Source organism: Mirounga angustirostris, unplaced genomic scaffold, assembly GCF_029215605.1.
Source record: "Mirounga angustirostris isolate CCGP_5_RB_7025 unplaced genomic scaffold, mMirAng1.0.hap1 SCAF_4, whole genome shotgun sequence".
Classification (NCBI taxonomy): domain Eukaryota; kingdom Metazoa; phylum Chordata; class Mammalia; order Carnivora; family Phocidae; genus Mirounga; species Mirounga angustirostris.
Genome location: NW_026991712.1, coordinates 31,117,726 through 31,130,577, shown reverse-complemented (window position 1 = coordinate 31,130,577; position 12,852 = coordinate 31,117,726). Strand labels below are relative to the sequence as shown.

At 40.0% G+C, this 12,852-nt stretch overlaps 1 protein-coding gene and 1 long non-coding RNA gene across 9 annotated transcripts in view; one reads left to right on the top strand and one right to left on the bottom strand.

The window, feature by feature from the left end:
- LOC123858808 (uncharacterized) overlaps window positions 1-4,486 on the bottom strand; it is a 55,815-nt gene extending 51,329 nt beyond the window's left edge. Inside the window, exons 1-2 of the long non-coding RNA XR_006794240.3 lie at window positions 4,350-4,486; window positions 2,834-3,032 (exon numbers count right to left, since the gene is read on the bottom strand). This is a non-coding gene — a long non-coding RNA (uncharacterized LOC123858808). The remainder of the gene's footprint in view (window positions 1-2,833; window positions 3,033-4,349) is intronic.
- Window positions 1-12,852, top strand: part of OXR1 (oxidation resistance 1) — a 443,163-nt gene that overhangs the window by 359,832 nt on the left and 70,479 nt on the right. Inside the window, exon 1 of one of the 8 annotated variants that reach the window (XM_045896065.3) lies at window positions 3,957-4,331. The exons of 4 other annotated variants lie outside the window; for them this stretch is intronic. In XM_045896065.3, coding sequence (XP_045752021.2) covers window positions 4,049-4,331 — 283 coding nt within the window. In that variant the 5' untranslated portion in view covers window positions 3,957-4,048. Of the gene's footprint in view, window positions 1-3,956; window positions 4,432-4,651; window positions 4,839-12,852 lie in introns of those variants that run through there. 3 more of the 8 variants (XM_054512512.2, XM_045896062.3, XM_054512513.2) reach the window with 3 other exon arrangements.

Below are 12,852 nucleotides of genomic sequence, written 5' to 3'. Positions count from 1 at the left end.
ATAAGGAACTGAAAATTCAATAGCAAAAACACAAACAATCCAATGAAAAAAATGGGTGGAAGACCTCAACAGACACTCTTCTAAAGAAGACATACAGATGGCCAACAGGTACATGAAAAAATGTTCAATATCACTAATCATCAGAAAAATGCAAATCAAAAGCACAATGAGAAATCAGCTCACACCCGTTAAAATAACTATCCATCAAAACAAGAAGAGATAGCAAGTGTTGGTAAGGATGTGGACAAAAGGGAGCCCCCTGCACTATCGGTAGGAATATAAATTAGTATAGCTACTATGGAAAACAGTATGGAGGGTCCTCAAGAAAATAAATCTAGAACTACCATATGATCTAGCAGTTTCACTTCTGGGTATATATCTGAAGGAAATGAAATCACTATCTTGAAGAGATATTTACACTTCCATGTTCACTGCAACATTATGCACAATAGCCAAGACATGGAAACAACCTGAATATCCATCACTGGATGAATGGATAAAGAAGAATGTGATACACACACACACACACACACACACACGGGAATACTACTCAGCCATTAAAAAAGAAGGAAATCCTGTCATTTGCAACAACATGGATGAACATTGAGGGCACTATGCTAAGTGAAACAAAAGTCAAAGAAAGGCAAATACTGTATGATCTCACTCACATGTGGAATCTAAAAAAGGTGAACTCATAGAAACAGATTAGAATAGTGGTTGCCAGGGGATGGTGGTTGGAATTAATGGTGAGATGGTACAAACTTGATTTTAAGATAAGTTCTGAGGCTCCAGTGTGTAGCATGGTGACTGTTTACTACAGTCACCATTATTTGCTTGAATATTACTAAGAGAGTAAATCCGAAATGTTCTCACCACACAAAAAAAGTAACGTGTGCATTGATGGAGGTGTTAACTAACCTTATTGTGGTAATCATTTTGCATTGTATCAAATCATCACATTATATACCTTAAGCTTACACTATTATACATATAGGGAAATGAAAACATGTGTCCATTAAAAATTTATACACAGATGTTCATAGCAACATTCTTCATAATAGCCAAAAATGAGAACAATCCAAATGCCCAGCATGGATAATGATGGATAAATAAAATGTGATATATCCATACAGGGTCATATTATTTTCAATAGAAAGGAATAAAATACTAATAAATGCTATACCATGAATAAGCCTCAGAAACATTATGCTAAGTGAAAGAAGTCAGATACCAAACACCAGATATTATAGAATTCCATATGTATGAAATATCTATAAAAGGCAAATCCATAAAGACACATGGTAGATTAGTGGTCACCAACTCCTGGGGGTGGGCATGGGGAGTGACTGCAAATAGGTAAGAGGTTTCCTTTGGGGGTGATAGAAATGTTGAAAAATTAGGTTTTTGGTGACAGTTTAATAACTGTAAATATACAATATCCGTTGAATTGTATACCTTTAACAGGTGCATTATATGGCTTATAAATCATATGTCAATAAATGTATTTTATTTTTTTAAGGCTTTTATTTATTTCTTTGAGAGGGAGAGAGGGCACAAGCAGGGGGGTGGGGAGAGGGAGAAGCAGGCTCCCCACCGAGCAGGGAGCCCAATGCAGGGCTCGATCCTGGGGTCCTGGGATCATGACCCTAGCCAAAGGCAGAGGCTCAACTGACTTAGCCACCCAGGGGTCCCAATAAACATTTTAAAATGAGGCAAAGGTTGCTGGAGGAGGCAGGCATGGTATAAGGAAACTTTTTTTAAGGATGGAAAGGATTTATGTGAATGATATAGGTAGGAAAAGGGGAAGGATCTGGAGTAAAGACAGAGAAAATAATACAAGAGAGAAGTTAATAACATTGACAAGTCAAAGACAATATAAACCAGACTAAGATCAAGAGTTAATTTGGAGGGGTGCCTGGGTGGCTCAGTTGGTTAAGCGTCTGCCTTCAGCTAGGGTCAGCGTCATGATCTCAGGGTTCTGGGATAGAGCCCCAGCTCAGCAGGAGCGGGGAATCTGCTTGTTCCTCTGCCCCTCCCTGTCCCCCCGACCCTGTCCCCCTCAGATTCCCCCCCACTCCCGTTTGTGAGCTCACACGCTCTCTCTCTCTCATAAATAAATTTTTTTTAAAAGTTAATTTGGAGAGGGAATGGCATGGACAGAAGTTACTTCTGAGGCAAAGTAAAGGAGATGAGCTTTTGTAGACTGAAGAGAAAAAGGGAAGAAAAGTGAGAGTGTTCATATTTGAAGGCCTGACTTTTCATGCAGAAGGCAAAGTAACATATTGGAGTGATGAATTTAGTAACTTCAGGAGAATAGTGATGGTTCAGACAACAAATGTGAAGAATAAAAAAGAAAGCTGATTGATTATATGAATAGAAGGATTTTGGAGACATTAAGGGCTTACTTAAGTTTAAATCAAAATTTGTAAAGCACTTAATCATCAAGGTTATACATTGTTCTCCAGCAGCTCTAGCTTTCTATGAAACAGAAGGAGAAAAAAAAAAAACTGATGGGCTAACTGCCTATAAACCTGTATTTGAACTGATAGAGTACAGTTTCCTGCTAAGGTTGGATGTAAAAGTGCAGATTTAATCAAGCATATAAAACTCAGACACTATTTTGGATATGATTATCACAAACAGATAAATTTCAAGATGTAAATTTAAAACATATTTTAGAAAAAAAATTTCAATTTAGTTAATCAGCACTAGACTTAAGTCATTCCAACTTGATTTTTAAGCTTACTGAGCCTCTGAGATTTTAGAAGTGGTGCTAAGGGTAGTAATAATTCCTTATCAAAAAGAAATCTCAGGGAAACGAGGAGCCACCTACCATTCTACCAGATGGGTCCGGTAGGAGGTCCAGAATATCTGAACACATGGATGATTGCTGGTTATGTAGATTCCTGGGTCCTTTCTCACAAACACCGAGTTACACTCTGGGGGCACAGCCCAAACATTCTGTATTTTTAACCAGGTATAAAGGTGACGGTATTGTTAAAATGGTGAAGTTTTTCTAGTACGAATTTAAGCTGAAAGGTGATGGTGGGAAAAAGATCAGTTAGAAAAAGGGAAGTGGGGTAATCTTTATGGTTTGGCAAAAAGCTTAAGTTTCTGAAGGATTTTCTGGACTCCATTATTTGGTTTGACTAAATCTTCAACTCTTAAGTAATTCAAACCTTTTCTTCACATACATTAATAAACTGGTAATTCCAAGAAAGACGGTTTATTTATTTAACGCGTGCGGAAAACTAAAAGTGATATAAACAGATGTGAAAGGAAGAGAATAACCAGATCTTACTAAATGTCTGTCAAAAGTCATTGATTCTTCTCTGCCTAAAGAATAAGGTTGCACACTAAAGCCCTTAATTACCTTGCTTTATAGGACCAAATTCATGGAATTGTCACTCTTAACAGTTCATAATGCCACAACGAACTTAAAATGTGACTATTAATGCTTTATTCTTCGAGTATGGTCTCATAATGCTTCGTAAGAAGCATTTTATCTAAGTTGGTTCTAACTACTAAGTTTTGCTTTAAAATAACCTTCCCTCCTTCCTCCCTACCCCCACACAGCCCCCCAAAATTACAAGCTGCAAAAGTTTGAAGTAAATTGTGCCCCTCCCCGACACACACGCACGCGCACACACACAAACTTTTTTAACACTGCCCTCCTAGGCCCCCAAACTCTACCTAACGCCAGCAGAGAGTCCCCTGGGCCACTTTTATCCCCGGCTCAGCCCTAGGGCCCCAAGGCTCAGCCTCCCCCGCTTTCCCCAGCAGTCCTGAAAGTCCGGTCGGGTCCGGACGGGGCGGGGCGGGGCGGGGCGGGGCGGGGCGGGGCGGGCCTGCTCCATTGGAGCCGGACCGGGGGGGGTGGAGGAGCAGATAGGACGGTTCCGGCTTGCTTAAAAACCGCCAGCTTTTCGTCCCTGCATCTGTTCCAGGGAGAAAGCACCTACTTCACAAGCTAAGTTTTGCCTGACTTGGCGTCTGGAAGCAACAAGAATAACTTTTCAAAAACTTCTGCCAGCCTCTGCTCCCCCCGATGCATAGCTTCCTGATGGTCCGCCCTCGGGCCGAGCTAGGGAAGCCCCCTCCCCTCCCCGCCTCCTGTGAGGCGCGCGGAGCCACCGCCCCCGGGTCGGGTCGCAGGCGCGGGCGGGCGCGCACCCACAGGCTGCCGCCGCCGTGGAAGCCGTCGGCCTCCCGGGCCCCTGCCCCGCGGCAGCATGGACTACCTGACCACATTCACCGGGAAGAGCGGGCGCCTTCTGCGGGGCACTGCCAACCGCCTGTGGGGCTTCGGGGGTGGCGGCGAAGCCCGGCAGGTGCGCTTCGAGGATTACCTGAGGGAGCCCGCCCAGGGGGACCCCGGGTGCGGGTCCCCGCCCCACCGGCCCCCGGCGCCGTCCAGCCCGGAGGGACCTGGTGAGCCCAGCCTTCCTTCGCCTCCCGCGCGGCCGACCCGGGCGGAGGGCTGGGGCGGGGGTGGGGGAGGTGCGGCGGCGGTCAGGGCGCGGCGTGGGAGTGCGCGGCCCTGGCTGGCGCCGGACGTGAGCTGGGTGGGCGGGGGTCGCGAGGCCGGACGTTGGCAGGTGTGGCTGAGCGGGAGGCGGGGAGGCGGGGAGGCGGGGAGGACTCGCTCTGCTCTGGGGGCGGAAGACTTTCTGCAGTCTGCGTGGTAGCTTCTCCTGCTCTGCGCTTCCTGCTTTCTTCACCTAGACGCGACTTTCTTTTCCCCGCCAAGTATTTGGACGGTCTGATCCTTCTTTCTTCCCTCCCATTGGGAGGTGAATGTTGAACCCGTTATGATGTCGGTGTCTTTCGTCTTTGAGGTAATTCGGAACGCCGTGCCGGGTTTGGTGTTTTGGTTTGGGTCACTGTTTTTATTTGGTATTTGTCAACTGTTAGGATTCACTTCAGCACTTAATACTACTTTGGAAAAGAAAATGCTTAATTTACACTGGAACCTCGGTTGATTTTTGTGCCATGTACTTTGAAAGGCTGCGTGTGGTCTTGAGATGGCAGAACTTAGAGACTTTCTTTTTCCTCAGTGATCACTATACCCACTCTTGTGTTGGTTTTTTTTTTTTTTTCCATCCTAGAAATCTTTCTAGCTTTACCACCCACCATTTCCACTTGTGTTCTAAGTGAACACGATATTCTAAAATAAAGGTTCGAAATAAAGGCACGATACTGTTATCTTGCGGCATTTAAAAAAGCGTTCGCTGAAGAGGTGTTGCATACGATAACTTCTCCAGTGCCATTGGCCTCCTCTGAGTTAGCAAGTGGCAGACCTCTCCTAGTCATTTATATTTTATGTTTGTTAGTTGTTCTAATGTGCATTTTGGTGTTAAGAGTCAACTTATGAGCATTAAAGGGTTTAGAATATAGAGAAAAGCTCACACAGTGTAAAATCTATCCATAACCCCACATTCTGCCATTCATTTTAAAGCAGTGAAACAGTGGAGACATCTATTGACCTGTGTGTGTAGGTGTGTGATTTAAACTTTGAAGAAACTTGAATATTTAAATCTTAATTTTAGCATGGCCCCTTTAAATAATTTTTCCTCACTACATATGTCTTTAGAATTCCTGTTTATGGAATTAAAAAATGAAAAAGGGGGGATTACTATATTTCTGCTTTGAAGTGTTAACCAGATGCAGAATTCTAAAGGTGGGACCAAGGATGAGGACTAAACCTTTAAAGTGTTTGAATAAAGGATTTCTAAAAATGAGTCTTTAGTTGCCTAATTGAAAACATGATAGGTGATCAGCCTCTAGATAGATGGAGAATTCAGAAATACGTGGTGTAACTTAACCAGGAAGGAATATAATCAGTATTTTAATGAGCTCAAACATATACATCGGATTCATTCATTCAGAAACATTTATTGAGCAGGCTGGCTGTATCTGACACTCTCCTTCAGAGTTGCAGTTTTAAAAGTCCTCTTCTGATGAAGCTGCCTTATCAACTCATGTTTAAGATTTATGGTGCCCCCAGATCTCTGACACAAGTTAGGCCTTGTGATGTCCCAGTCATGACCACAGTGAGGTGGGCAGGTACGTCCTGTCATTAACTTGCTGAAAGAATTTGTACATTTACTTAATCTCTTTGGGCCTGTGTTTTCTTGTTTGTAAATGAGGCTGATTAGGTAATCCCAAAAGTTCTCAATTTTAGAGCTCTTTTTCATTTAGAACACAAGTGGAAATGGTGGGTGGTGAAGCTAGAAAATACCATTTGGGTGTAAAAATATTGTGGGTCTATGAAGTTATGTTTACAGAGTTCTAAAGGCAGTCAAGGAAATAAGTGCTCCAGCAATAATTTGATCACCATTTTTAAAATAAGTATAGCTTCTAGATCGACTCCTTTGAGAGGCAACATGTGTATATACAAGTGAAAAGTAGATGGTGCTTTATTTCTAGTTAGCCTTTGCTTAAAATGAGAACCTTTTTTGCAGCTGCCTACCCAGTGGATTTGGCTATAGGATTTTTCATTCTTTTTTTTTTTTTTTTGTATTTATGTGTTTCAGAATGAGTATATCTGTCAGTCTGTTTGAAAGATTTCTTTTGCCCTTTCTGCTTGTGACTACCTTTATTTCAGATTTTTATAACAGCTGCTTAAGTTTCCTATCGTCTCTCACCCTTCCTTCAATTCTTTAAAATGTCCTGTGTGCTATTGCAGTATTTCTTGTACAGACACATCCACGCTTGTAAATTGGCTGCACTCCAGGACCCCGTTTGTTGTAGTGATCTTGCCCCATTTTGGGTTCAGTAATGATGTTGATAAAATAGCTTTGCTGTTGACATATTAAGAATGAATTAAATAAAATTTTGGTCAAATGTTTTTGATTTTTTATAAACAAACCACTTATTGTACTGTTAGTGTTACTAATGCCTTTACTCCTCTTCTAGGTGGCTGCTTTTGTTTTCTGACTCCAACTTTATATAGTTCCCCCCAAGAAAACCATAATTGGGAGTTAGACACATTAAGGAGTTTATTACACCATTGCTTTAGTTAATAACAATTACAAAGAAAACATCTTATAATTCAATTCTTGTTTCTGCCTAAAGAGTAAATTGTGACTTGATTCAAGAAAAATTTTTGGACCTTACAGCTCTTGTTTAGGAGCATGACCATAAGTCTATACTATGCAGCCTTTATTTATTTATTTATTTTTAATTTAAAATCAATTAACATATAGTGTATTATCAGTTTGAGGTAGAGTTTAATGATATATCAGTTGCATATAACACCCAGTGCTCATTACATCAAGTGCCCTCCTTAATGCCCATCATCCAGTTACCCCATTCCCCAGCCCCCCTCCCCTCCAGCAACCCTTAGTTTCCTGTAGTTAAGAGTCTCTTATGGTTTGTCTACCTCCCTGATTTGCTCTTATTTTATTTTTCCCTCCTTTCCCCTGTGCTCATCTGTTTTGTTTCTTAAATTCCACATGAGTGAAATCATACAATGCATGTCTTTCTCTGACTTATTTCACCTAGCCATTAAAAGTATTCACTTTACTTTTATAGTATCATATAGGATCATATAGTAATAAATAAGCAGAGTTATCAAGTGTAAGTCTCAACTTATTGTGATTAGTTATTATCATAAACTACCCTGCTATGTCAACTCTGTTTTCCCACTTGGTGACAGTATACTTTAAACGCATCTCAGTTCTATTTAAAATTTATTTTCATTTAGTTTTAGTGATTAAAACACTAGCTTCCAGGAGGAAACAGCAACAAAAGTAATAGTTGCCAGGAACATTGGGCAGGCACTACCAAATAGTTAATCCTAATAGCAACTCTATAAGATAGATACTGTTACCCCATTTTTCTGATGAAGAAACTGAGCCAGACAAAGAAATAAGGGATGTAGAATCCATTTGAGTGTTATCTTCATATTTTTTAAGAGTGATGGCCCTGTCAGACAGGAAAAAAAAAATGTGAGAAGAATGCAGAGCTCTATCATATATGATGTTAAATTAAAACAAGTTAAATGAGGTAAAGGGTAGGATGGGTTGTCATTGAAGCTTAGAGTTAGGTATTAAAATGAGCTGAAAAAGCAAAATTCAATGAAGATGTTAGAAAAGTTATATTTTACATTAGAAATTGCAGATGCTGATTATCTGTAAGAGTTAGATAATTTATTTTGAACCCATGAAAGACCAAGTGGCTCTAAAGATTTGGAGGACCAATTGTTGCAGTAACTATTAAAAAAACCCCAAAAAGCACAGTGTTGGTCAGTGGAGGAGAGTGACCCTAGGTGTCCTACAGTTTTAGTCTCATTTCTTAAGGTGGGTAGCGGGGTGGATGAGGGAAAAGAACCTCACCTTGATAAGCTCAGGCTGCTCTCATGGTAACTGATGGTAAGTTTGAGCTCATCATCATATTGTTTCCTTCTTAAACATGAGTTAGATTTCCCTATTTTAGAATTGCTGCTCATCTCACAGGACCACTGAACTGAAGTGTTTTGTATTATCTGTGTTTTCGGACAAAACTGTCTCTGAATATTTGATGCTACAATAAAGCAGTGATTCTCAGACTTTAATGTGTGTCAGAATCACCTGAAAATCTAGTTAAAACAAAAATGATGGGCTCCTTCCCAAGAACTTCTGATTTAGTACTTCTGGGTTGGGCCCCATAATTTGCATTTCTAACAATTTACCAAGTAATACTGGTGCTGCTGGTCTGAGGACCACACATTGAGAATCACTACTTTCCTTAATGGGTCTTTTATCCATGGTAAGATTAGGAGTAAATATAATTTCATTTATTAAATGCTTAGTATTAATATATTTTTTTAAGATTTTATTTATTTATTTGAGACAGAGAGAATGAGAGAGAGAGAGCACATGAGAGGGGGGAGGGTCAGAGGGAGAAGCAGGCTCCCCGCCGAGCAGGGAGCCCGATGCAGGACTCGATCCAGGGACTCCAGGATCATGACCTGAGCCGAAGGCAGTCGCTTAACCAACTGAGCCACCCAGGCGCCCAGTCAGTTTCTTTCTTTCTTTCTTTCTTTTTTTTTTTAAAGATTTTATTTATTTATTTGACAGAGAGAGACACAGTGAGAGAGGGAACACAAGCAGGGGGGAATGGGAGAGGGAGAAGCAGGCTCCCCGCTGAGCAGGGAGCTAGACATGGGGCTCGATCCCAGAACCCTGGGATCATGACCTGAGCCGAAGGCAGATGCTTAACGACTGAGCCACCCAGGCGCCCTGCTTAGTATTAATATTTTTGAATTAAGTTTAGGAATGATCAGTGTATTTGGTCTTTAAAATACTGTTTCTTTTTTTTTTTTAAGATTTTATTTATTTGAGAGAGTGAGCGAGAGAGAGAGCACAAGCTTAGGGGAGAGCGGAAGAGGCAGAGGGAGATGCAGACTCCCCACCGAGCAGGGTGCCTGATGCAGGGCTTGATCCCAGGACCCTGGAATCATGACCTGAGCCGAAGGCAGATGCTTAACCGACTGAGCCACCCAGGCGCCCCTAAAATACTGTGTTTCAGGGGCACCTGGGTGGCTCAGTCGGTTAAATGTTCCACTTGATTTCAGCTCAGGTCATGATCTCAAGGTCATGATATGGAGCCCCATGTCAGGCTCCACACTCAACACAGAGTCTGCTCAAGATTCTCACTGTCTTCTTCTGCCCCTCCCCACTTCACATGAGCACGCTCGCTCTCTCAAAAAAAATTGTGTTTCAGAGAATTAGGCCTATTGGAGTACATACAGATTAGTCTTTAAATACAATTTAAAATGAGTATTTGTGTAATTGTTTTCTAAATTGAAAGGTGCAAGTATTTGGCTAAATTTAGAAACTGTGAGAATATTTAGAACTTAATTATACTTAAAACTTTATTCTAATGTATTTACCTACAGTTACATTCTTAGAAAGGTTTACTTGTTAGAGGCAATTAAAGTGTTTAAAGTAAAATATAGTGAATTTATAAATGCAGTTTAATGTATGTGTGAAAATTTAATTACCCAGGTTTATAAATAGGATTATTTAAGGATATTTAGTTTGTTTTCTGTTTGAGTTGATCAGCTATCAAAGGTACCTTGGGAAGTGTGTTAGGAGTTACTAGATTTTTTTTTTTTTTAAGATTTTATTTTATTTATTTGACAGAGAGAGAGAGACAGCTAGAGAGGGAACACAAGCAGGGGGAGTGGGAAAGGGAAAGGCTCCCGGCCAAGCAGAGAGCCCGATGCGGGGCTCGATCCCAGGACCCTGGGATCATGACCTGAGCCGAAGGCAGACGCTTAAGGACTGAGCCACCCAGGCGCCCCAGGAGTTACTAGATTTATAAATAAAATGCACTTGATAGTTGAAGGCTTAAGGGAAAGCTAGGTTTTTATATTTGTACTTTAATAAATGAAACATTAATTAAAAAAATAAAGTAACTGCAAATAGTTTTTTGTTTATAAAGGCGCTTTTCATGGTCACCAATAAACTTAAATTAAGAGACTCTTGATAAATTTTGTTGAACGGAAAGGGGGCATGTATTAGGTCAAATTCATGTGTTAGAGAAAGGCCAAAAATTTGCCTTTGTTTTCTAGCAGTCAGTGAAAAAAAGGGAAATGTGATCAGACATAAATCAGCATCCCTAAGATAAATCTGTTGCCTAGACAGGCAGGAGAAACCCGAACTAAATTTTTTAATTTTACCTAATTTAAACTGAAGTAACCACATATGCCTGACTGCTATCCTATTGGACAATGCAGAAATAAGAGTCCGGAATCCAAATTCCTTAACACAGTTCCTTACTATTTACATTTCAAGTGCTTAATAGCCACATTTGCCTAGTGGCTACTATAATGGATAAATAAATATAGAACATTTCCATCATTGCTGAAAATTCTATTCATTGCAGGAATATCACTATTGCTGATAGAATAATGAGAAAAAATTCTCATGGGACTCTAATATAGCAAAAAGTATCCTGACCATCTTTATAGTAAATATAGCCTCTAATTTCAAAAAGCTACTTTATTTAACACCATTCTTTAGTGTGGTTTAATGGTATAACAACAAAGTTAATAAAAGCAGTTCTGACAGGGCCAAAGCAATTAATCCAGATATGTAGTTATCAGATGGTGTATCTTAACTGAGGGGTAGGTGCTAGATTATACAGATTTTAGATCATACAGTGAGGGCTCTAGATTTTAGATTTCTGGAACAATGCTACTCAACAGAAATAAAACTTTAAGTAAAATTAAAAATTTAGTTTTCAGTCTCACTTGCCACGTTTCAAGCACTCAGAAGCCTTAAGGCTGGTGGCTACTATATTGGATAATGCAGATATAAACTTTCTATCACTGCAGAAAGTTTCATTGGAAAACACTCTGCTAGAGCAACGGGTCTCAATACTGGCTGTATATTAGAATTTCCTGGGTAGATTTTTTTTTTAAATTCTGGTTGTAAGGCCCCACTCTTAGCATGAGATCTCTACGATTTGACAGTAATCAAAGATTAGATCATAAATCAAAATTTCTTAAGTTTAGGACTTCAACTAGTTTTTTCTCAGGTGATTCTAATGTATAGGTAGGATTAAAAGAAACCACTATTTTCCTCAATACTGTTTCAATCAAATTACTGAGCCTCAGGGGGTTTTTGTTTATTTTTTGTTTTTGTCTTTTTTCTTCACAAGCACTGTGGACATGCACCTGTTTTATAATTCAGGTTCTGAAAAGAGATGCATGTTTAAATTGTATGGCAGGGGCGCCTGGGTGGCTCAGTCATTAAGCATCTGCCTTCAGCTCAGGTCATGATCCCAGGGTCCTGGGATCGAGCCCTGTGTCGGGCTCCCTGCTCAGCGGGAAGCCTGCTTCTCCCTCTCCCGTTCCCCTGCTTGTGTTCCCTCTCTCACTGTCTCTCTCTCTTGTCAAAAAATAAATCAAATCTTTTAAAAAAAATAAATTGTATGGCCACCTCTCAATAGGACTGTGAGACCTTAGGAAAAGTGAGGTGACTATGAAAAGTTCCTGAAAAGAACTTGAAAGAGAAATGCTGAAGATAGAATCTTAGTATATTTGCTTCCAGTCTTTTGTAAGACAGTTTTTTTAGTAAAATTCATGTATGCTAACTATGAAGAAGTCATAGATTGCAAAGATTAAAGTTTAAAAGCCACCTCCAATCTAGCCATCCAGAGACATAATTAATATTAGGATAGGCATTATTGTCCAGATCTATTCTGGACAGACAGAATGATGTATGGAGGGTTTGAAGGAACGGGTAACTGAAGGATATATTTTTTGCCATAAGAAAGTATTTTCTAAGTGGTGTGTCTAAAGTTAAGCAGAATTTGAGAAAATTCTAATACATTGTATTATTAATTCTTGCTTCAGATGGCATTAGCATCTCCCATATTTTTTCTTCCCATCTCCTGATACTGACTCATTATTTTTACATTTTTCCTACTTGTAATATCCACAAATAGTTTTTCAACTACATTTTTATACCATTGTTCAGTACTTTCCACTAGTCCTTTTATCAAGCCCACCTCATTCTTGGAATTTTTATTTTGATACAGTTAACATAACTTCAGTCTTCTGGCATTGAATAATGTTTCCATAAAGAAGTGTTAAGCAAGCTAGACTGTTTTTTCCCCCTAGTAGGTGATTTGCTTTTTACGCATGAATTCTTTTATTTTCCAAGCACTGTTATTTAATCAGGAGCAGAAAGGGAATAATCAGATTTATGTGTACTTGTGTGTATGTGTAATACTCTTAGAAATTACATCTTTTCCTCTAGGATCCATGTTGATAGAGCAGTCACTATATGGAACAGCCCTGGTCTTGAGATCGAGGAAAAAGAGAGTTAAGAAGTATAATGTGTAGGGGCACCTGGG